A 24,558-nucleotide genomic window follows, 5' to 3' on the forward strand; every position below is an offset into this window, starting at 1 on the left:
AGGGTTGTTCTCGCCATTCTGAAAAAAGAAAAAAGGTCAAGGCTTGGAAATATTAAACTCTGAGTGGCACAAAAGCTCGAGATTAAATAAAACCCCACAACTGCAGACATGGAAAAAGATCCTCAAACTCATTATTTAGAAGCAATCTCATAATTCTTGCAGCCTGACTCATCAGTTTTTGAAAAATCAGACTTGTGAAGCAGCTGAAGTACAGCCTTTTCCCAACAGGAGCCAGTTAAAATCTCATAGTGCCCACAGAGGTTACAGGCTCTCCACATCAGGTGATTTTTTTTTCCCTTCAGGAAGAAGGCTCCTCACAGTCACAGTTCCTATCCCATATCACAAATGCATTTTCATCCTTTGTATTGATTTTCTGATCTGTTCAGGGCAGATTGCTGTGCCCCCTGTGCCTGGCTGGCTCTGCTCAGCCTCACTGACTCCCCAAACCAGGAACTTTGGAAATCCTGGCAAGTTAAACACGCAGGGGTGGACAAAGGTTGTTCAGCATTTGGGTGAGAGTGTTTGACATATGAACCTTAATGCTCTGGAAGTCTGGAAGTCAGTCTGATACTATTATTGAAAACAAACTATGACTTCCAGATTCTGAGCTGACATGCACCAGAGCACACCCAGCCACATCCTTGCCCTTTCCCAACAGCTCAAGCTGGCAAGAAGTTTCTACTGCAGGGGTAAAAAAAGGATGTGGGCAGAGCATCTTCCTGATGCAGCTAACCAGCCTCTGGCACCGAACATAACCTGTTCAGAGGGAACATCTCCAGGGCTACAGACTGTGCTCTATGAAGCCTGGATGTGCTTAACCCATAGACTTCTAGTAAGAAATAGCACAAGCAGGATCTGGAGGAACTTTGAGGCAGTATATTGAAATTTTTTCTTAGGGGACACACTTGAAAAAGGAGCCTTTGTGTATTATTTAAGCTAATAAAAAGTCAGTGTAATGATGTCACCTGGATGGGGCAGTGAATTTTTCACTGTTGTCACTGAACTCATCAAAGTCTGCTTCACAGCGAAGCAATTAATTCCACAAGTTGATGGCTGGTGTGCATTCAAAGATGCCAACTCTCCATTCCCTGGTAAGCCTCAATAGTCCTGTCTCCACTGAGACAAGCCCACAGAAAGCCTATGACTTTGCACTGAGAGAAGCCAGCTCCCAGAGCTACAAGACAAAGGCTAAAAATAACCCATTAAAGGATTAATTTCAGGATTTTTAAATACAGCCAATTAATATGCATAAGAAAGGCACACGGTCTCCAGGAAGGAGCACACACAATCACAGAGTCTGCAAGGGAAGGAAGGGGGGTGGGTGACATGCAGGCAGAGTGCCAGCGGAGAGATAAAAGAGGATATTCCCTATATATATCCCTTGGGCAGAGAACATGCAAAAGAACGTCTGCTTCAGAGGAGGTGCAAGCAGAGGTGGGAAGCACTTCACTGTTGAAGAGGCACAGACAATGCAGTGCAACCACAAAGGACAGGACACACCTTGCTACAGCAAGTGAATCCCACTGAGGTGGTTCAGGGGCTGAGGACACCACAGGGAGATCAAAGGATGCAAAAGCTGCTGCTTTGGAAGTGATGTTGCAGTTGTGAGCTGGGTGCAGCATGAATGTGCCAGTGCAAGAAGCTATGGAGCAACACATGGATGAAAAACTGGATCTCAAGGTGGATGGCACAGCAGTGCAGCAGGAGCCATGTGTTGCACTCAGTTACGGCACTTGGGAGGCAATTTCTTCTTATGATCATTGCATCCTGAAAACAAGGTACCATGTATGAGCAACATGGGTGATGTCAGACAGAAAGGATTATGCAAAGTTAAAGGGAATCAGAAAGCAAATCTGGTTATTCACTGGTTGTACTGGAAAAAACAGAACTATAGCAGCAGTTCTAGAGAATTTCAATGTGCAGGTGAAAAACAAGCTCAGCTGAAGCCACATAGCAGTTTCCCTGTAAATAACACTTAATTGGAAACTTTTTCCATTTCCCAGACAGCAGAGGAATGGACAGACAGATGTTATTGCCCAACTCAATGGCTACTGAAGTCTCAAGAAAAGCTGGGGGTTTAACCTGGTGGCTTAATTACTTAGTACCACTGCTTGTCTGTCTGACCCTTTACCCTCATCTAAAAGGATCTTTGGACCTTTTAGCCACTTTAACACAATTTCACACAACTTTCGTAAGGTTTGGTGGCTTTCATAATGACACCCAGGAAACAGCCTCGAAGTGTTGTGCCTGAAGCTGCACCTTGAGAGCCATCTGAGAAATGCAGGGACCTGTCAGAAGCAAGTACAAGGTACAGGGGTTTAAATTTGCAACAGGGGGTCTTGATACATGTTTAAGTTGACAAAGTCCTTAGTAGAGCTGCAGTGGAAAGAAAAGTTGCAGCACCACCACACCTTTGGAATAGGGTCAGCTTCACACTTCAGCGCTACAGGATGCTGCTTTTGGAGGCAAAGGACAAAAACCACACTCTTTTCACTTAAAGACATTCTTTATTCAATCTTTTTTATATACAATATTATTTTTTAATCTGTAAAAAGTACATATGCAGGATTCCAGGTCAGAGGCAGAAGGTTTCCACATCAGAAGATAGACTTTTGCCCTTTTATTATTTTGGAGGAAAAAAAAAATCTGTCAGTTTTAGACAAAGCAAGAATAAAGGCAGAATGCAAATCCAACTTCCACCAAGCAATTAGGATTAAAGGCAACAATTCACTGTAACAGGTCAGGCTGTCTCCTCTGACTTTGGTGGCTCCCAACTTTCCTGGGCAATTACAGAGCAGTTTGTTAGAAGGCGCTGACAGCTGAAGCAGCTCGTGCTTATCATCTCTGCTACAGCTTGCACACAACTTGCAAAAGAGCCTGGGCTTCCTCTTTGTATGGCAACTCAAACTCTTGAGTCAGAAGACTTTTCTCAAGATTCAAGGAGTGAAAGAGGGATGTCTTACTCAGGGTGAACGGATCTCCCAACTACAGTATGGATCAAGAGCTTGCTTTCATTTTTCTCTGGCATCAAGAAGTCTGTTTCTTATTTGTCCCCTTATAAACATGGTCTAGGCTTAGTAGTGTAAATACCAACAGGGCTTTGCTGAGGAGGTGCACCTCTAACCTTAAAGGACGGCATTACAGGGAGTGTGTAATTAATGTCACCTTTCAGAACCCAGGCAATATTCAAATCTTGTAAAATACTGTGAGGGAATGTGTCAGTGTTTGGGAGCTAGAACACAGTGATCCATAAATCTGGAGCAGAGAGCTGAAGGAACAGCAAAGGTGTGACTGGCACATGGAACTACTTGCTCTTCCTTCTACTCCAGGGCACTTGCTATTTTCTATACCTTCCTTGAACATTCAGTTTGAAGGACTATATTGTGCAGCAAAGTTAACACTTAGAATATCATTCAAGGTATTTTTTTTTTATTTAGAGGACAATTCTAAGAAGTTGACTTCTTGACTGCAAGACATGCACAGCTCCAGGGTTGTTAATGGAAGCTGCAGAAATCTGGCCTCTTTGAAAAGTCAAGCTCTATTGTTAGGAAAAAAATTGCTGGCAGATCCCAACCAACAGGCAAATTTGAGGCTTGGATTAGGAAAAGAACCATACATCCTTGTTTTGACTGCATGCAAACAGGAAATAGACAATTTGGGGATTTCCAGGCTCTTGCCCAAATCCAGTGTGCCAAAAATGCACATGATTTTCTGTTTTTTATTTCATTCTGTAAGGGGAGAGGGTATTGTAGAAGTTGTAAAATGGGACAGCTACCTAGAGAAAATGAGGATTGTTTTGTTAGAGAGTACAGTGCAAGACTCAGAAACAGCTAGGACTAAAAAGTCATTTTTGTGCTTAAATTTACACTCTTATCTTCAAGAAAGTAAGACAGCAGCAACAGAATGAAATGGCAACGTTCTACTGTACCTTATGTACCCAGAGGGAAAACAGTCTGAACTTTGGGTGGCACATTATGCCATTTTGCAGATCAGAACCTACTTTTCTGTGAAGGACTCAGAAGGAGGGCACATCACTTCAGTCTGAAGTTTCAGTATCTGTAGTGCCTGGTAATTAAGCATGTACCTTGGCCAAAACCCATAACCTTCAAACTCTGCTTGATCTGGGAAATCTCAGGATGAAATTTATGAAAGACACAGCAATTAGTCCTTCAAATGCATTGTTTTTGATAGACTCTGCACATCATTAGCTTCTGGAGGAAAAGGCCAGTTGGTACTTTAAAGAATGATGGAGAATAAACTGACTGTTATTGGGGTGACTGGGAAACAAGAAACAAATGTTCTTTATTTGGTTCCTGCTGCTTATCTACACAAAGAAGAAACAGCAGTACTGTACATCTGCTTTGAGAAGAACACCATCCCATAACATGAAATGGCTTAGTTTTCAATTCAGACATTCTTGTGGCAATAAGTTAACCCACTGGGATTCATGGAGAAGTTTGAAAATTTGAAGGGTTCCTCTTTAATTCACAAGAGGGGGATGGAGGAGGAGAAGCAAGTTTGCTGTTTCTGGGACTCCTTGACATTTCTCTGAACAGATTGGCAGCCATTCTACACCTGAATTTACCAGGAGGAGTACAGGGACAGGTCTATGGGGCAGAAAGTGCTTTTATTATTTTTAAATCTTTCTTTCTTTCTTTCTTAACAGAAAGGTCTGCTTTCCCTCTTTCTTCTATATACCCAGAGACATGTAGGAGAACAAGGCAATCAAGTGCAGTTTTAAACTAATAACAGTTCTCATAGGATCAGAAAAACAATTTGAAAACACAGCATATCTGAACTTGGGAAAATGAAAAATTACTAGTTCTTCAGTAAGTCACTGAATAATAATTAGAAAAATAAATTAATGTGGGGCCAGTAAGAAGAATCCATTTATTAAGCTACTTCTAATTTTAAATAAACAATTACTGAAATCAGTATTGTTTACTATACCAATTACTTTATAAGTTCTCAAATTATTTTTAGGATACTGCTGCAAATTACAGTAACAAAGTAAGTAGAAATAAGGTACAAACATTGAGACTCAAACTTTTCCCAAGCCCCATGTTTTCTTCCTCTTAAACTAATGTAACTGTCTGGAAAAAAAGCATCTGACAGCATTTTTACTTAGATCATATGATGACTTCTGTGTCTAAGTTAGTGACACAGACAAATGAAGAGTAATTTTGGGGGGAAACTCTACAGTCAGATGTAATATAATATGATAAGCAGCAAAGTTTTTTTTAAAAAAACTTCATATAAAAACATTTTTGAGGAGGGAAAATAGCACTCACTCCCTTTAAATCTGATGCTGTACTGCTGTAGCTCACTGAAGAGTTCTCCCACTTGCTTCAGTAAAAAAACATCATCAAGATTTTTTAAAGACTCAACCTGTGCACTAGTTAGGAGGGAAACCTGCAGGCTGTTTGTCAGCAAAGGAGCCAGTCACCATGGCAAAAGATCTGAGAGCTATATAGGGAAATAAAAAGAATAGTTTGAGCTGTAATTATTCTGAACAACAGTAAAAGAGATTGAGGAAGACAAAACTGAAAAGATAAAAAATCTGGAAAGATGAAACTTTTTTTAGCAAATAAATGAAGACTGAAAAAGACTCCATTTAAGGGATACTATCCAGCCCAGCCATGATGTACGTGAAAATACCCCATGCATTTAGCAGCATCATAAATTAATGAAAGAAGAGACTCTTCAGTTTCTTTTTCCAGTCACATATGAGAGATGTTAGGCTGCTTCCAAAGATCATGTTGGATTTGTACTGAAGCACCCAGAAGAAAAGCAAGTTTTGTAAAGTATATTAAAGACAGTTTTAGGCTTCTGTCAGACACCCATATACCTGCAAAGAGGGTTCTGTGAATAGTGTCCGAAGAATGAAATGTAACAGATTGTGTACAAAAATACAGAGCAGCAAGCTCTCACTGCTTAGCTCAAGGGGAGCTTCTTTTAGTTCCATATACTGTACCCTCCTATATAAATCATGAAACAGTTTTGCTCATGTTGTCATCTCTTTTTACCTAGCTAAAAGAACCAGGATTAAGAGGAGAATGGTTTTTTTCATGTGACATAATTTGTGAGGAAGGGAAACTTAGGCTCCTTCCTACTCCTGTGATACGCTCCAGACTCTGACTGAGCTTGCCAAATGAACTAAGCCCACTCTGCTGACAGTGAACTACAAAGCAAATGCTTACTAATTGTTTTTTCTTTTTTGTATACAAGCATTATTTTGAAAAGGGGAAATGAGGAGGCAATATTTTTTGTACTTTAGGTCTAACAGATAAGAGGTTCTGAGAATGGCTGCCAGTCTGGACAGATGCTCCTTAGAAAATTCAGACAGGTACAGAAAGAAATTCAAATCCTGATGCTGCTGGTGCAGTGGTGTTGCTTTGTTCATGCCATCATAAAAAATTTTGAAAAAAAGAAAAAAAGAAAGGAAAAGAAAACCTAGGTATTTGGAACCCACCCAATCTGAAGAGGTGACTGTGTGTTGTTCCTTGCAACAGCAAGCAGCAAGTTCCTTTCCCTGGAAGGGAAAGCCTCTTCTTTCTCGTGCTGCTGCATTAATATTATCTGTAGATTCCATGTCTTGCCAAGGTTCAAAGCGTGTGAAGTCTCCGCCTGCAAAAATCACACTCACGTGTTTTGGTCATGTATAAAACAGAACTTTTAACTTATTTATACGTTGAAGAGCTTCATTTCCCATGCCAATACTTGCTTGACTCGGGGGTCTAGGTTTACCAAGTGTCTGTCTGTCTGTCTCCCCTCCTGCTAAAGTCTCAAGTGGTCCATGTAAACAAAACAGAGCTGAAAACAGTCTCTCTTCCTCTTCATAGAGCTGTTTTTATCGATATGCAGGATTTCCTGACAGTGTGGTGTTGGCTAAATGTAAAACAGGCAGAGGATGAGCTTCTGTGTTAAAAACCCAGTTGTCTAATGGTAGAAGATCATCATTGGAGAAAAGCAGATACAAATACCTGGACAACAAGACAGAGATGAAAAACGTGGGTATTAAAGCAGAGCACAGGCAGACAGGAGCAACAGACCATCTTCAGGCCTCACAGTTCAGCAACTACAGCTATAAACAAATTACTTGCTTTCAATCTTTGTACAGCACACACACAACCTTCCCTATTATGACAATCTGAACTCATTTTTATTATGATCAAGCCCTTCAATGAAAAGTTGTTATAAACACAACATTTTAATCTTTCCAAGAAACTTTTGGTTTTTGAGTCTCCCTTCAAAGACCTGCAGTGTAAAACAAACATCAAGACCCCAACCACAAGTATTTGGGGACCAGAAGAGCAAAGAAGTTGTCAAAAAGCTTTTCTTAATGGAGGAAACCCACTTGGAAATTACTAATCCTCTTTAATCCAAGCCAAAGATTTCGTGAAGAAGCTACTAAACCACGGCAGGTATCTGATTTGTCATCACTGTTCTGGAAGCTGGTTCAGCTTCTGGTGAGAGGAAATGGGACAACAGATTGTGCAGAGGTTTTCACAGATGTTGTACATTATAATAAAATGCAGAGGACATAAAGCATGTAACAAAATAAGGATTACTGGACACATGCAGAAAAAAAATATTTGTTGTTCCTTTTTTCTTAATGCACACTTTGAATGTGGCTGTGCTGTAACTCTGTAGGACATACTGGTAGTAGAGATCTGTCAAAGTTTCCTAACACAACAGCTAAAACTCAAATGAATTTTCCTTGTTACAGAACACCTAGCTGTGTGAGTGCCAGCACAACAGCGTGGGTGTACAGGATCTCTCACCTCCTGCTTGCTTTCCTGCCATCCAGAAAAAGACAGCTCTTGCTGCACTTGACAAGGAAAGGGTGTCATTCCCATTAGTGGACTCTGCCACATCCAGAATGCACACACTTGTTCTGCTGCTCCTTTGCTCTCTCTCCATCAGACACTGGGAGTGCCTGCTGCTTTCAGCCCCTGTGTCACTGTCTGATCAATTCTTCTGCTGCCTTTATTTGCCAGCTCTATCCACAATCCAGTGAGTGGAGCCTTACTTTTTCTTTCCTTCCTCATCTATTTACTGTTTACAGATAAAAATTTCTTGCAGGGATGATTCAGTTTTGTCACAGATATCTTGTTTCCTTCTCCACACTCTTCATTTGTCTTTAAAGCATCAGGCCTTTCCTTTCCTCAATACTTCTGCCTCGCTCTCTCCTGCTGCAGCTCTCCAAGCTCCTTCTCACCACAGCAGCAGTATTTCGTCTTACTCAAACTCACCTTCCTCATTTGATTCACACTTTTCCTTTGAATAACTTAAGCAACCAATTTCTCCATCTTGGTCCTTCCCACTCAACAGGTACCTTCATGCCAGGTACTGCTCAAAACTCTCAAATTTGCTGTGTATTTCTGATGAGCTGAAGTATCCAAGCAGCAACAAAGCATATTTGGGACAGTTACCAAATTTGAATTTGAGAGGAATGAATATACAGAGATAACCACCAATAGCAGAAAAAACTACAGCAGGTATGGCTTAAGACATATTTTAAGCCCCTCTTCTGAGGAACATCTTCTCAGAACGTTTTTCTCATGATATCATACCCAACTCTTCTGTCTTTATTTTCATTTGCGTATCTCGTGAAACCAGTTTCTGGTTTGGGCTATGCCAATTGCATCAATGTCAAAAACATCTAATATTCAGCTCTTCAATAAATCTTCGTTTTGTTCCACAAGCAGGAAATACTCCAAACCAAAAGTCAGTAAAAATTTCTGAGTTCTTTCCTAGAAATGCCACCTGCATTTCATCTGCAATGCTTGCACTATAATATATCCAGTTACTGAATGATGCATCAGTGAATTTTCAGATCTCCTTGTGATTATTTAAGATGCAGACAGGATTCTGGTGATACATCATAAGTCAGCCTTGCCACCACACAAGTCCCTTAGGAGCAGATTTCATTCTCTCATTTGGCTTTTATAGGCAGATCAATCATATACCATCAGCTCCTGGAGAGGTACTGTTTCTCTGCCCTGACCTGTTTGAAACTGCTGCCTCTCTCTTTGGGACCACTGCTTTTAGTCTCCAGAAAATGAACTTGAAGGGTAAGTGAAATAAAATTAAAGAAGACAGCAGAGGAGGTAGCAGTGGCTGACTTCCTTTTTATAATGGGAACACAAGGCAACAAAGTATTGTGATTACCTGGAGGAATTTGGTAAGGAGCCAGCAGAAGGATAGAATAGCCACACTATCCTCTTAGACACAATGAACTTGGAGTTCCCTTTTCCCGGTGAAACATGCTGTGATGCCTGAATTAGACACAAAACCTGCCATTTTCAGGACCTGCTTTCTGTTCCATTTGGTGCTCCTAATACTTGAAAGCAGTCTTTGTCTCCTTTAGCTACCTGTGGAGCATCTTCTAGAAATTAGATGTGAGTTTTTACAGAAAGATGCAGAAGTGAAAAGTACTTACTTCAAAGTTTCAGCAAGGAAAAAGCTCTGCTGTACATCATCATATGTAGGAGATGAGGAATACACATCCTTGACACCAGAAAAGCCACCACTAACTCTGCAATACTTGTCAATTGCCTGCAAAAAGGAAGGGAAAAGACACAGAAAATTTAACTGTAGAACAAGATTTGGAAATTTTAAAGCATCAAGCTTAATCAACAAAGAAGGTGGTTCTTTTTGTGCTGCATTTCTCTGCTGTGAATTTTTTTGTTGAAAGATGCTATGGACATTAACAGTTTATGCTGGACACATACAGAAGTCGCATCCTTCCAGGGTTATTAATGACACCACATTTGGCAAACGGCTACATGCTAAGAAAGTATTCTGGGGAAGAACACTTTCTTTCCTGGGTATTTACTGTTGGCTGATATTGATGACATGACAAGGACTCCTTACACTTTTTCTCTGAGCTCATGCAGTTCCTCATTGGTGACACTGGGTAGAACATCAGTCAAATCAATGGAATAAGTGCTGTGATGTGCACAGGAAGGTAACAAACATCCCTGGATTTTGGAGCTGGAAGAGTCTGGGGAGTTATAGGAATTCTTTGATTGGTAGCTAGTATGGAGACTTACTGAAACTAGAAACAAAATACTGTTCTCATCTTTATGGACTGTTGATTCCATCCTGTAAACTCTTCTAGCTGCTGATTTCGCCCCTCATCTCCTTCTCTTACCTACGTTATTCTCTGTTTCCTGTTTATACAGTTGAAACTCAAGTCAGCTCGCATGCTGGACTACAGCAGAGCTCTTTACCTTTAAAGCATGGAGTTTAAATCCATGCACATTCCATGAAGGAAGGGGCCAATGGATTCTTCCCCTCCCCAGCTCCAACACAGTACTGTGAAAATCACAATGGAAGAGGAGGAGACGGGAAAGAAAGCGTTAGTAGCTCAGAGCACCTCTCGCCTACACTTTCATTATTCCACTGGCATGCACGACCTTACAGCACACAAGGATATCAGCCATTAAAACTGGCTCTGAAGAAATGATTCACAGGTTATTTGTGCTTCCCTGCTGCTTTGACTGTGCTTCCTCAGCAGATAGCAACTCTTTTAATAGATTCATGCAGGGACAGAAAAGAATCAGGGATGAAGGAAAATGTTTGTCTCGGGATGTCTGTCATTACCAACAACTGAACACAGCCACCTGTAGCTCAGTCATCTATGATTCAGCCCGATAGCCTCGTGTGAAGCTCCTCTCCACAGGGTGCTTTAGGCCCACATTTCTGTTAATTCTGATTTTTGCTAGTTATACTCAGCAGAAGCTGAGGGGAGTCAAGGCAGGGGAGCAAATAAGTTTTGAATTATGCCCTTTTTATGCAGAGAAAACAGATTCAATCAAAACTAACTCTTCGAGGACCTCAGTATTGCCTTTGCATAGCAGAAATACTGGGAGACAGAGAGGAATTTTCCACTGGGCAAATGGACAAAGAATGTCAGCAGATGCTGTCACTGAAATCAGGAGGAAAAGCAAAAAATTGAGCAGGATACCCAGGACAGTAAGTCACAGCAGGTACTACAGCTGACCTCCTCCTAGAACATACTCTTACCCTGTGGAAATCTCAGACCGTTCACAGACCAAAGAATAATCCAGACTGTACAAAGTTCTTTCAATTTTCCAAAAAGCAAAGTTTTAGGAAAGCAAGTGGAGAGACTGGCAAAAGGATGCTATTGGAATAGCTGTGGCTCTAGAGTCTGAACTTCTGCCAAGAAAGGTACAGTCTTTCTTGGCAAAATCTAATGCTTGCTGTAATTCCTTATCTCAAGCACAGCTTTCTCCAAGTTTGGATGGAAAGGCTCCATTTTTTGTTGGGACTTGAGTCTAAAAGGAGAAAGTGTCTGGATGAATTACTTTCAGATTTGGTTACTGGTGCAGGATAGGGCTACACTGAGAGTGCTCACATGCTGAGAGCTGGGTGGACCAAGTTTTCTCTACAGTGAAGGGAAAGGTGTATGTGACACATCTAACCCATGACAATCTCTTTGTCTGCATGCTCTTGCACAACAAAAGTGATGCTAGCTACCACATAGCAGCCAAACAACAACATCAACTCAACGACACAAACAACCCTAACATCACTCTCTCCACACAAAATCAAACCATACCCATCAACCAAACCAACAAAAAGGAAAAAAAAAATGAATTGCTTAGCTTCTGAAGAAATAACGCATATGCTGTTTACAGAACAATTTGCATATTCCTCCCCAGAACTCCTACAGCCACCAGGTAGGTGTTTTATGAATAAACAAGAGCCAAAGCATTTTTAGGCAGAAAATGAAGTGCCTGGTCTTGGCACTATCCCCTTTTATAATAATGCAGAACCTGACCTTGTGTCTGCTCTGAAGCATGGCAAGATGGAGGAGGAAGCCCCAGTGTTTACAACTCCTGCCAGAATTCCCAGTCTGATCAGGACTCTGGTCCACCAGCCAGCAACCCTGATGCTGTGTGCCCCAGCCTGTACAGGAGAAACCTGCTAGTGACTGTGGCAAAATGAAAACAAGGAATACATGGTACCACTGTAAGGACACTATCTCCTTCATCCAGAAGAATTAAATCCCCAAGCCAGTGTAGACAAAGAACTTGCTTATTTTGGGAACTGTAGCTAATGAATAGCACTGAGATCCTCCTCTGTGCCATAGAAGTCTCATATTTGGGTAACCAAGTGCAACACCGGTGAAGCCAGCAGGTCTACAAGACTGGAGAAAGAAAATGTATGATCTATATCAATTTTTTTTCCTTATGGTTATCAAGTAACCTCATATCTTCAGAAATTTCTCCTTAGAAAGACAAACTCATGTTCAGAATAGGCAAAGGATTTATCATAGCTGATCAGAGTTCTACATAATACAGGTAGTAATGAACTGTACAGGAAAAAAAGCCTCTGAAAAATTGCTTTACAGCTATTCATCCAAACAGAAAATTTTAAAACATGAACAAATAATTCGTCCTTGATTCCAAGATGTGCAGAACTTCAGGACACTGGCTGAAAAACTTGGTGCCACAGACAAGCTGCTTAGATGCCACTTGAAATTCTCAGTGTTCTGTTTTCACACAGACCTCAGAGCACTTGGTGCACTGGCATCTGCTTTGCCACCCAGATACACTTTCACTCCAGAGCTGAAGACCGGTCTCCCTGAAAAAACAATGCTTAATTCATTGCACCAGAGAATACAGGGAAGCTCCAAGATGACTGGAAGGGTATTAAGGTAATATTGCTACCATTACGAGGCATTGGCAGACTGAATAATTATAGGACAGCATACCTAATGTTAGTTCCAGTCAATTACAGAGACACATGGATACATACATATATATATATATATATATATATGTATATAAAATTAGAGGATAACTGACACCAATCAGCATGGTTTTATAGAAAACTATTTTGGTCACAAGCTTGATTTCATTCTTTGAGAGCTACAAATTTGACAAATAAAGGTAACTGCAAAGATGCAATAAACGTAAAAGCTTCTAAGGCAATCGCCACAGTATTTAAGATGTTATGAGAAGACAAGGCAGCACTATACCATATCAATATAATTCAATTTAAAATTGACTGACAGCGCTCTAAGAAAAAACTGGCAATGCAAAATCACCACAAAATAGAGCTGCTTCTCACAGAGATCCACAAGGAGCAGTCTGAAGTTTTATCAATCACTGCAACATGGCTGCTGGCTAAAATGGCATATGCAAATAACAGCAGACAGTGTAATCTGCTGGTAACTGGGTGCCAAACAAAATGAGTTCCATAAAACCAGGCACATAATCCTAAATCTAGTCATCAAGACTGTGTAACTGCAGACCCAGGCTAGCCTGGAAGGTAGAGACAACCTTTGGAATGCAGAGACACTTCAAAGACTTCCATGGCCATGTAAGACAGTTCAGTCTCAGTTCCTGCTAGGACATTGCTTATTATCATCTATGAAAATTCTTTGGAAAGAAAACATGGGGGAAAGGACATTTAAAAATGGCATAGGAAGTCACAGGAAAACCCAGTGATTGAGAGCTGAAACTAGGCAAATTCAAATGGGAAATAAAACATGGGGTTTTTTTACCAGCAAGAATAAATAAATAATGGAGCAAGCTACAAGAAGTAGTGGGTTCTCTACTTTCCTTTATTCAAATACAGAATAGAACAGGAGAATATTCAGCAGTATACTCCTGCCAAATACATGTGTCTTGACTCAAAAGTGACAAAAAATGAAATTTCAGTGCCGATAACATACAGGGAGGTCAACATGAACCTAAGTTCTTTGGAAATAAAATTTGATATGCTTCTAGATTGGACCCCAGCTCCCTCAGTTTCTCCGAGGGTGTTTTTTGTGGCATATGCAACTTTTCTTGACTGTGCCAACAACATGCCCATGAAAACTGTGCCAGTTTCTTCACCAGCTGTCATACTCACAGCTTCTAACCCACGAAACTGTGAAACCATATTTCTTTTACCTCCAACTTATGTCTGGCTCTTTTCTGTCTACTCCTCTCTAAGTAGAATCACAGAATGGCTTGGGTTGGAAAGGACCTCAAAGATCATCTAGTTCCAACCTCAATGCCATGGGTGCAGATGTCACTCACTGGAAGAGGATGCTCAAGGCTCCATCCAACCCGACCTTGAACACTTACATCCACAGCTTCTCTGGGCAACCTGTTCCACTGCCTCACCATGCTCTCAGTAAAGAATTTTCTTTCTAACATCTAATATAAATCTGTCCTCTTTCAGTTTAAAACCATTGCCTTTTGTCCTGTCACTATCTGCCCACATAAAAACACCATCTCGCTTCTTTTAATAAGCACTCTTTAGGTACTAGAAGGCTGCAATGAGGTCCCCCTGGAGCCTTCTCCTCCCCAGGCTGAACAACCCCAGCTCTCTCAGCCTGTCTTTGTAGGAGAGGTGCTCCCACCCTTGGATCATATTTCTGTCCCTTCCTGGAACCTGCTCTAAAAGGTCCACGTCATTCTTGTGCTGAGGACCCCAAATCTGGGTGCAGCTGAGGTCTCATGAGGACAGAGAGCTATGGGTCTTTCCACTCCATCTTAGTATCAACCCTCAGTTTGCCTGAAGTTAGCCTGAGCTTCAGGTCTTGGCTATTTATTTTCACTGTTAATAGAAGCTCTGATGAACTCAGCAGCCTCTCTCTGGTGCAGTCCTATTTAGTGAGATACACAAGTCCACAACTCTTAATTGAACCCTTCATTCACACAATTCAGATTAGTAATTGGCTTTACATGCCTATTGTGAAATGGTGGCTCTTACTGCTTTCAAATAATTAGCCTGAAAAGGATTTTAGTAATTTTCTGTATTTACCCTGAGTATCCTCCATGCATATTTCTGTAATACCTCAGCCAGCCCCCCAGCACACCATCATCCAATTTGACTGGCCCAATACAATTGAGATGAATGCTGTCTCTAGTGGTAAGTACAGTATTAGGGAGAATTAGCCTTTTTTTCATCAGGAAAGAGATAGAGACCCTGTCACAGGGATTTATGATCACTGAGGGAATGTAAGATTGAACTTCCTGGTTTTTCCCCCAGAGACACTGGATTTGGAGAGATGCAAAAGAACAGGCCTTGGAAAAAGCATAGGATTTGTACTAAAGTGCATAAGTTTTGTCAAAAAATATAGATAATAAATCCAAGTATGCTTCAGAGGTTGGAAGGCAAAAGGAAGACAAATTCAGACAGTGTTGTACAACAGCAGTAAGCCAACTGCTCTGCGTGTCACACCAGCTTCTTCTCTATTTATAAATGATGGAATAAACACAGCCAGGGCTGTGTGTGATAGGGAAGAAGAAAAAGTAGTTAGTAGGTGTGAGGAATAAACACAAGAACTTATTATCTATATGCAATGAACAGAAAATCCTGGGGAGCAAAAAGCTTCAAGCGTCTGTGTCAGTACGATTGTGGGGTAGGAAAATTCCTAATTGTGGGAAGGAGGGGTTTGCAAAATTATTTATGAAGAAGTCAAAAATAATTTATGGCTATGTTAGATAAAGAAATCTTGTATCAAGGAAACAACAAGCAGAAGAAGGCAGTCTGTAAGGATAGAGGCAATTAAGCACAGGGGCTGCTTGATTTACAACTTCAATGGAGGTTGACAGAAGGATAAAATAAAATCCTACCCTGCACACAGAGAAAACTGGAGGCAGGGGAGGAGGAAGGGAGGGTTTGTTTTGAAAGCATTAATGAGAACCAAGATAATGAATGCAAATGGAGAAAACTGAGCAAAATGCAATTAAAATACATGCTTTGCACTGTGCTTAAGAGACTGATCCTGGCTTGAAAATCTTTACATCTGTAAATTTTTCAACCTCTTACAAAGGACCCCACCTCAGCTTGGATCATCCAGTCATAGCTTCTGAAAGGAGCTTGGTTACATCAGCAAGAATTTGTAGTATCTACACAGGCAAGGAGACAATGTTTTGGAGACAGCAGCAATGCATTCTGGAATACAAATGCGGAACCTGTCTCCAGAATAACATAATTCTTGTTGGAACAAAACAGACTAAAAGGCAAAACCACACTAATACACAACTGTAAAATACCTGGCCTCTTCTAGGTGTTGCAACTGTGCTGAGGAATGGATAGTAATGAGCTTGGCTAAATATTCTGAATACCGGCATCTCAACAGATCTCTTCTCATCTTTTCTTGATCTCTTGCTTCTGGAGCAAAACTGGTTTTCAGCCACAGAATAAACTTACCCAGTCTCCTGGTTTGTCTCTTCCTTTGCTTTTCTCTCATCTCCTCTGGATGTAGTCAAAATATTTCATTACTGTCTTGTTATCTTTAATGTTTATTCTCATCTTTGAAACTGGCTTTGAGCTGTTTCCAAAGACTGCTGGAGCAATTCAGGGAAGTAAGAAACTCTCGGGGGCTGCACACTACTGACAACAGTAGGAGTCATGACTAAGGAGTTCTGTTTCCATGCCTGAACTCATGGGCTGTGTAATGTTGAATGCACCTCTCACCTGAGCATCTGACTCAGCAAATGCAAAACAGCAATAACTGTGTGCACCCTCATATGTACCCCGGTTGCAGCAAACTGTGAAAATCAATTACCACTCCAAGTGTTTCATTACCATGAGACTGAAGTGGCTTCAAAGGGGAAATACACAAAATTAATTAGTGACAGATGATTAACAGAGTTACCTGTGCTGCCTCCCAGCCCCACTGCCTGTACTTGGGATCGTGGGTGAACCTCCACATATACCAGTAGGTCTCAATCACCTCTGGCCTTAGGATGTAATACTTCTCGTTCTGCCGTACTGCCACCGCCTCCACGCCACCATCAAATTTGAATGCTTCTGGGCCCAGCTTTAGTGCTGCAGAGAAAACAAACAACAAGAACAAAAAAGTAAAGGTTAGAAAAAATTTGTTCCATACCAATCTTTGCAGGAAGGATGGGTAGAAGACTGCTTTATCCCAAGCTTGTGGAAAAAAAAACCCAGAACCTTTAAGCAGTCTCATAAATATTTCCTACTTTTGAGGCCTATAATTTTTCTTATGAATAATTTCTCTAATTCCTTTGAGAAAACTACCTATTTTGACAGGACTACAGTAATCCTCTTGAAAACTAATGGAACACTAAGAATATAAACACACTAACACATTCAATTATAGGATAAAATTGAAGCGACCAACATCAGTTCCTTACAAGAAAAAGAAAAAAGAAAAAAAGGGTCAACACTAGGTTTTGATGTCCTTTGATCCCACCTAGAACAGTAGGAAAAGATCTTGGAACTAAACCAAGTAGTATCATACCAAAAAACCTGTATCTTTATTCAAACTGTTGGTTTAAGGATGTGCTGTCAGGTCACTGTAACTGATGTGCTGTGATCTTCCAGTAAAGGGTTTACAACTGGGCAGTGAAGTCTTAAGTACACCAGAAAATAAATCTCTGAAATAAGAGATTCACTGTTAAAGTCCTTAAAGGAACCTGTAAAGGCCCTTTGCCAGCACCTGGAAGACTACCCATATAAGAACAACACACCTGTAAAACATCTGTCTATAATAAGAAGTTACACGTATTTTGTATTAAACAGCTGCACATTGGTCGTCAAATTTAACATTACTAATGCACTCTTATTACTGCACTGCACCATTTGTTTTGGCAGAGACTTTTTAAGGTGCTGAACTCTGAAGCTGCACTCCAGCTTTAAAAATTATCAAAGTAATTAATCGTGTAATTCCTATGGGCTAGAGATTCAAATTAACCAAGGTTTCATGGGTCTGAAAGGGGAACCTTAGAATGCTATAATGAAAAATACAAGCAACTCTCAGTGCAGCCCCAGCAGAAAATCTCCAGAAGTTCCTTAATCTTTTTGTTTCAAGGGACTATGGCTCTGGATGCCAAAAGAAAAAGCATCACACTGCTTCAGCCACATGAATGGTATGGGAAACTCCATCAAGAAATGTTTACTGCACTTCTTTCAAAATGGTACACTTTACCAGTTTCACTTAAAAAATTATATAAATCTCACTATAAAATAGAGGAGATTAAATACAGAGTTCTACCAATGCAAAATTCTGAGTATAAGAATGGTTATCCTGGACCAGATGGAATTCTGTCTGTTCCAGTATCACATCAACAATTACCAAGATCAGACATTGATGGGGAAGTGGAAGCACCCATCAAGTATGTGAGATACCTTTTTCCATCTTTTCTACCAGCCTCTACTGTTTTTGAGCTCAAGACTTCTCCCAAACTAGACATATTTTTTTAGGTGATCAGTAATTCTTAACAAATTTATTTCCCAAGTACTCATCTGGTGCTTCCTTAAATCTGTCTAAGCCTTGAGCATCCAAAACAACCTCTGCTAAGGGGTTCCACATCTCTAATACCTATTTGATGCAGAACCACTCTCCAATCCCTATGTGATTTTGCAAATCTGATGAATCCTACCTAGAAGGTCCCTTTTCCACCCTGAATAATATTATTCAATTCAGTTGTGCCTTGAATGGAAACTGTTCCATGCCTCTAGTTAATCTTCTTGTCCTTCTCTGCAATTCTTCCAGTTCTACTATATCCTTTGTTAAATGAGAGAGGACCAGCAAATACAGGGAAAAAAGGTGCAGGTGAGATTAACACAGTGACATAATGACATTTTCTATTTTTCTCTTTCTCATTTTGTTTTTCCTGAGTGCTACTGAGTTGACATTTTCATAATCTCAAAAGCAATTTCCTGAATTGCAACGGTCAGTTAGCACTCATCATTTAATATGTAAGGTTAGAAATAATTTTTTCAGAGGTGCCTCACTTTACAATTAACTACACTGGATTTAATTTAGCAATTTATTATGCAGTTACTCAACCTCATAAGATCCTTGTGTAGTGCTTTTTTTGTTATTATCAGCACACTTAGTTTACTGTTCCTGCCCTTTTCTGATAATTTATGTATATGTGTGCTTTATTTATAGATAATACATACTAAAATATGAAATGTAAATATACTACACACTTACAATGTATATAAATACAGTATACATTTTGTACACCTATACACACACACACACACACATATATATATATATCAAATATATCAGAGTAGTGCTGGTTAACCAGCATTTATCCACTGCAAGAGTAGACTATTTTACCTCTATCCTCTTTTCTATATTATGCCCATTTTCTTTCTCCATGCAGGTACTTGCTGCTTAAATTGTAATCATTTAATGTCCCTAATGGGCCTTAGTAAAACACTTGTTAAAAAGCCTTTTGGAATCAGGGAATCACAGCTATGTTAGTCTTATCCACCAAAGAAGCTGGATTTCAGGCAGTTCTGGTGATCCACCACCTACAGAAACTGTGATGTCTTGTCTTGCTTTGTAGCCTGCTTGTGCATTAAATCCTTAATTATCTACTCACACCTACTCCTAATGCTATTGAGCACTACAAGAAATTAAACCACCCAAGGATGGGTGACCTCTGCATGTTGTAATGATTTCACCAAATACTTATCTGAAATCAAGGATGCAAAATTGATAGCTGACTAAAGAGAAGAAGCTATTATGGACGCAGTATCTTCTTCTAAGCCAAGAACCATCTAAGGCCATTTTACAATGCTATAGTGGTCACAGAATAATCCAAATATTTTTATATAAATAGCACTGATAGACTATAGTCTAGGCAGCGAGAGTAGATGAGAAACAATTTCATACCAGTGCAAAGCTGAACAACTACCATTTAAAAAATTTTTAACTGATGTAAAGTTGACTTCAATGAGAGCTGTATTTAGCACTGCCAAAAAAAGGGCAAATCTTTGTACTTTTAGGTAAATATTTCTAATTCCGTAAGTATTTTTGAAAATATTGTTGTCTGTTTTGTATGTTTCTTTAAGACTACAATCAATCTAGCAATTAATTTCCTGAAAGTAAGAAAGGATTCATAGTTATAATAACACATGCTAGACTCTAATTCATACAAAATTGGAGGAACAGAACATCCAAGACACTTCTCCTCAAGACTCTGAACTATTCCATCAACACATTGCTATTTCATACGTCTCACAAAAACATGTTATTATTCTCATTTCCTCAGCCTTGCCTGTTTAGCTGCTTACTGTAAGTCTTGGGGCAGAGATAGCATCTACTCATACCCTTGCATATGTCTCAGCTGAAATCTTAGTCATCTGGCTTATTCTGCACTAGAATTGTCACACATGAAAAACAGCTAAAGCTGTACTGCGATTCTGAGGACAGCTCTTGTCAAGAAACTTTAAAGAAGTGCAAAAAATTTCATCCTAAAATAAGCTCTCTGTAGTCAGTCAATACTTTACACACTATCAGCTAATAGCTAGGAAAATTCTTATGCATAAGGGATGGTAGAGTGTACTAAAAATACTGTGTGCTATAGATCAGCACACAAATGCCATCTATACAGATAATTTTGCTTATTTATCTAACCTCTACAATACTTATGAAAGCTGATTATTCAGATTGATTTGTTAGTGATCTTTCCATTCCTTTGATTTCATTGAACTTGTTTTTTGTTGCCATCTCCAGATTTCGCATTGCCAATTGTTTTATGCCTGTGCCATGTTTCTCAGTGGTTCACATTAAGCATGAAAAACAAAGAACTAATCACCAGAAACCAGAACACCTCAAGATGTGCAGTACTCACATAAGCTTCAACATCAAGAAGCCTTGTGCCATGAGCACAGGAAGCTGTATTTTTGTAGCCTTACCAGTGCCCACTGACAGCATTGTGATTTCTTCTGCTAGCAAATGAGCACACAGATCAGAATATGCCTCCTATCTTTGTTTTTCTCAATCTTCTCCTCAAACTGAGAGCACACAGGACTACAGGAAAATCCTGAAATCTCTTGTCACAGGATGGGAGATTTAGGATGGCTGCAGCATTAATCTATTGATAGTTCATGGTACAAAAAATAGTAGAGTTGGTAGGAAAAAGAGGTATGTGTAGACTGCACATCACAAGACTATTCTGGTTACAATTAAGTTTTCTCATTGAGCATCAATAAGCCTTTTCAAATCCTTTCTAAGGGTGCCACATGCATTAACAGTTTCCCGAAGAGGGGAAGAGCCTTGGAGGGGGCTCTCATGCTGCCATGCCCAATAGATCCTGGAAACACAGATCCCTTGCTCAGAGGCAGACCAGAACCACGACTACACCCCCTGCCTTCACCTTCCAAAATCCACCAGCCTCCTCCAGCTGCTGAACTAGAAAGACATCCTTTGAGCAGTGCTACAGACTGATCCTCAGCTCAAGCAGAATCTACAAGGATTGTCACAGAGCCATGGCAAGGGCCCAAGCTTCTCACAACATACCTAGTCACTTCTCCAGCATCTTAGTCTGGAGTCTAAGGTCTTCTCTCAGGTATTCCTGGGGAACATTGACAGGTGACAGATTATCAGTGGGACTACATCCCTGCATAAACTTCTCGATTACATGGCAGTGATGCCAGTTGCCACTGGGACATAATCCCCAAGAAAATACATCAGGAATAGTTTCAAGGACTTTCCAGCTTCCCTGTACCAGTTAGCACTAAAATAACCAGCTTTCTAAAATATCAGGTTGTTTTTTCTAACAGGCTTTCAAACCTCCAATATGTGCAACAGGTTGATGATAGTTGTCAATATAATGCCCTCATTTTCCAGAAATGCTTTTCTTCTGTGAAATTCTGTTTCAATTTTGCTGAAACTTAAGCTCAGCTATGGAAATTTAGGTTGCTTCATAAAGTAGTATTTTCATACTGAAATATTACATCACCATTACTGTAGTTTATTACAAGCAGCTGTGGGATGACACGGGAAAGGGCAGCTCTGCTGGTTTATCTAAAGAAAGAGCTGCCTAACCCCTGCCTGCAGTCTCTGCATCCTTCACCCTCCTCTGGGCATGCCCAATGGGGCAAGCTCTCCTGTGTCCATAGGAGAAAAATCAGGAAATCCCCTTTGCCTGCTGAACCATAAACCTATTAGCTGAACCAGGATGACTGTCTGCCCTCTTAAAGATGCTTTTTCTGCCATCAGCCAGTTCTGCCATTAAATTGTACCATTATGCTCAAATCCTGCTGTTGAAACATAACAAAGAAGTTGACATTTTGCATATATAAGTTCTTAATATCCTTTGAAAAATCAGGCCAGAAAATAAAAACCAAAACATCCAAACACAAACAATCCACATTCCTGGGACTGCATGACTGAACAAAAGAGAACAAGGGCATTGCAAATTTATAGCTGTCTGTACAGCTTTCAGTCTTTCTTGCTCATGTGTTCTTATACAGTCATTAAATATGTAATCAAAACTTTTATCTCCCCCATCTTTTGACTTATTTAGGGTACAGAATAAACATCTGAAGGAATAAAATTAGGTCTGCTCAAACAACCGTGAATTTAACATTGCTTATTTTTAAATGTCGAATTAAACATTTAAATGCAATTTTTCAGAATGCAACAATAGCTGCTATGTCCTACCTTTTTTTCTTCAGCATACTCATATTTTTTCTTTTCCTTTTTTTAAAACTGTTGCTTACGCAAATAAAATTATCACTTCTGTGACTGAATTATTTAGAAAGACAGGCAACTATACAATGATACGATGTAATCCTGTGGATAAATACATGAATTCTCATGTTAAAACTGCTTAAGTTATAGTTATCATTATTTCTACTGGGAAGGTATTTCAGAAACTCACTTCTCTGATAGCTATGCAAAACCATTTCCAATCTCCAACCTACATTTATGCACAGCGAGCTTAAAAACCTTGCTCTCATTACAACTGTGTTCTTTTATATCCTAAAATAACTATTTCTCTTCAGTGTTTACCCCTTGAGATGGCAATAAATTTGTTCCTTTCTTTGGTATTATTTTTCTAGCCTGAGCAGGCCAATCTCTCATATTTTCCCCACAGTAAGATAAAAGCTCTGTCACTCTATTCATTCTCTTGGTCCTTCTCTGCATTTGTTCTGCTTGAAATTCAGATTTATACAGAGTATTCAGGGAGACAAATTACACATGTCTTCTAAGGCAGTCTTAATATTATCTAATCTCTGCTGAAAATTCTTCATCTGATACAGACCAGGACATTTTTCAACTCCCACTTCAGACAAAGAGCTCCTGACTTTTTCTGGCAAACTTCTTAGTTCTGATAGTCCAGTTCTCTAGATGTCCCTGATTACTATTCTGAGACTCTTCCATTTTAATTATGTTCTACAACTGTATGGCCACCCTAAGCATACTCAGTGCACTTCAAGCATCAAGGTCACTATAAAATAATCCTGGTCCAAAAGACTGACCTTGAGAAGCTTTCAGCCCAACAAAGTCTGATGCTGCCTCCTCACTAGTCAGGCCTTTGGCGTCCTCACAGTCTGCACAATACTCTTCATCCTCTCTCGTTTAATTGTACTTACTCAGAATGGACTATTACTAAAACCAGTAAAAAGTCTATTTACAATTTTTACCCTCTACTTAACTGTAAGAACAGTATATATGAAAGTAAAAACTTCCCTATATATCTGTGAGGACAAGAGGTCACACAAATTCCTTCCTCACCATACCCAGATAACCCATCTTAGCTGACTGATCCAAAACTGAGGACAAACATGCACGAAGGAACCATAAAATCTAGGTTTAGATTTACTCACCATGATGAAGAGCAGAAGTAAATACACAGATGTTAAAAACTCATACTGGTATAAAACCAGTGCATGTTAGACAGAGTCCAAACAAATCCTAACAATAATTACAAGAGTTGCTGTATTCCAACTATTGAAATGATTAGATTAACAATAGGTCTTACTTGTCCTGTCATACGACTCGTGACACGTATGTGCAATTTCAGCTCCGAGCTGCAAATAATGTCCAGCTTTATCATCTCTGGAACCATCTGCTCCAAGGGCAAACATTCCACCTGCAAAACAGGTCAAATGGCCCATCTTTCTTTCAAGATGCCCGTTCTTCCACTCCCCAATGAAGGTCAGTCCTCCATTGGACTTTCTGATGAGATGTTTTTCTATGGCCTACAAAAAGATTAAGAGAACATTCAAATGCTGTTCACATGCAAGTTTTACTTATTAACTTTCCTTTAGCAAGCAAAGTCTGGCTTTCGAAACAAAAATAATTTCCTTTTTTCAAATTCACTTCTGAGCACCACAGGAACAGACAGCTATAAGAATATAATTTCAAAGCACAAAAAAAACCCAAAACCTTAACTGCTAAAAATGCTAATGACATCTAACATATGAAAATCACAACAGAGACAATACAGTGCTTTTACTTGAGAATTCAACACTTATTTTATGGCTCAAACAGTATTTGTCAAACTGTTAACTCTGGGAAGTACCAGAGCTCTGTGCACTCTGTGAGTACTCAGAAAACACATCCATGTTGGAAACTTTTGGTCATCAATGTATGCAGTCATCCTGTCTTTAATAGGAAGTGGCAGGAATGCTCCAGCCACCTTCTAGCTTCTCCACAGCAGCTTTCTGATTGCACATTCTCAAATGATAGGTGTTGCAGCAGCTGATCACAAAAATACCCCTTATTTTATATGTGAGGCAACTGCTGCTTTCTTTTCACACATTTGTACCAAAACATACTGTTGCTTGTGACTTAAA

At 39.8% G+C, this 24,558-nt stretch overlaps 1 protein-coding gene across 1 annotated transcript in view; it reads right to left on the reverse strand.

Moving 5' to 3' along the window:
* Nucleotides 1–2,487: 2,487 nt before the first annotated feature.
* The window catches only part of MAN1A2 (mannosidase alpha class 1A member 2), a 149,814-nt gene continuing 127,743 nt past the window's right edge, over nucleotides 2,488–24,558 (reverse strand). The window contains exons 10-13 of the mRNA XM_005486071.4: nucleotides 23,742–23,961; nucleotides 16,637–16,809; nucleotides 9,446–9,561; nucleotides 2,488–6,983 (exon numbers count right to left, since the gene is read on the reverse strand). Of these exons, the coding sequence (XP_005486128.1) occupies nucleotides 6,851–6,983; nucleotides 9,446–9,561; nucleotides 16,637–16,809; nucleotides 23,742–23,961 (642 nt within the window). The 3' untranslated portion in view covers nucleotides 2,488–6,850. The remainder of the gene's footprint in view (nucleotides 6,984–9,445; nucleotides 9,562–16,636; nucleotides 16,810–23,741; nucleotides 23,962–24,558) is intronic.

The sequence above is a fragment of the Zonotrichia albicollis genome, chromosome 2 (genome assembly GCF_047830755.1).
Source record: "Zonotrichia albicollis isolate bZonAlb1 chromosome 2, bZonAlb1.hap1, whole genome shotgun sequence".
Lineage (NCBI taxonomy): Eukaryota > Metazoa > Chordata > Aves > Passeriformes > Passerellidae > Zonotrichia > Zonotrichia albicollis.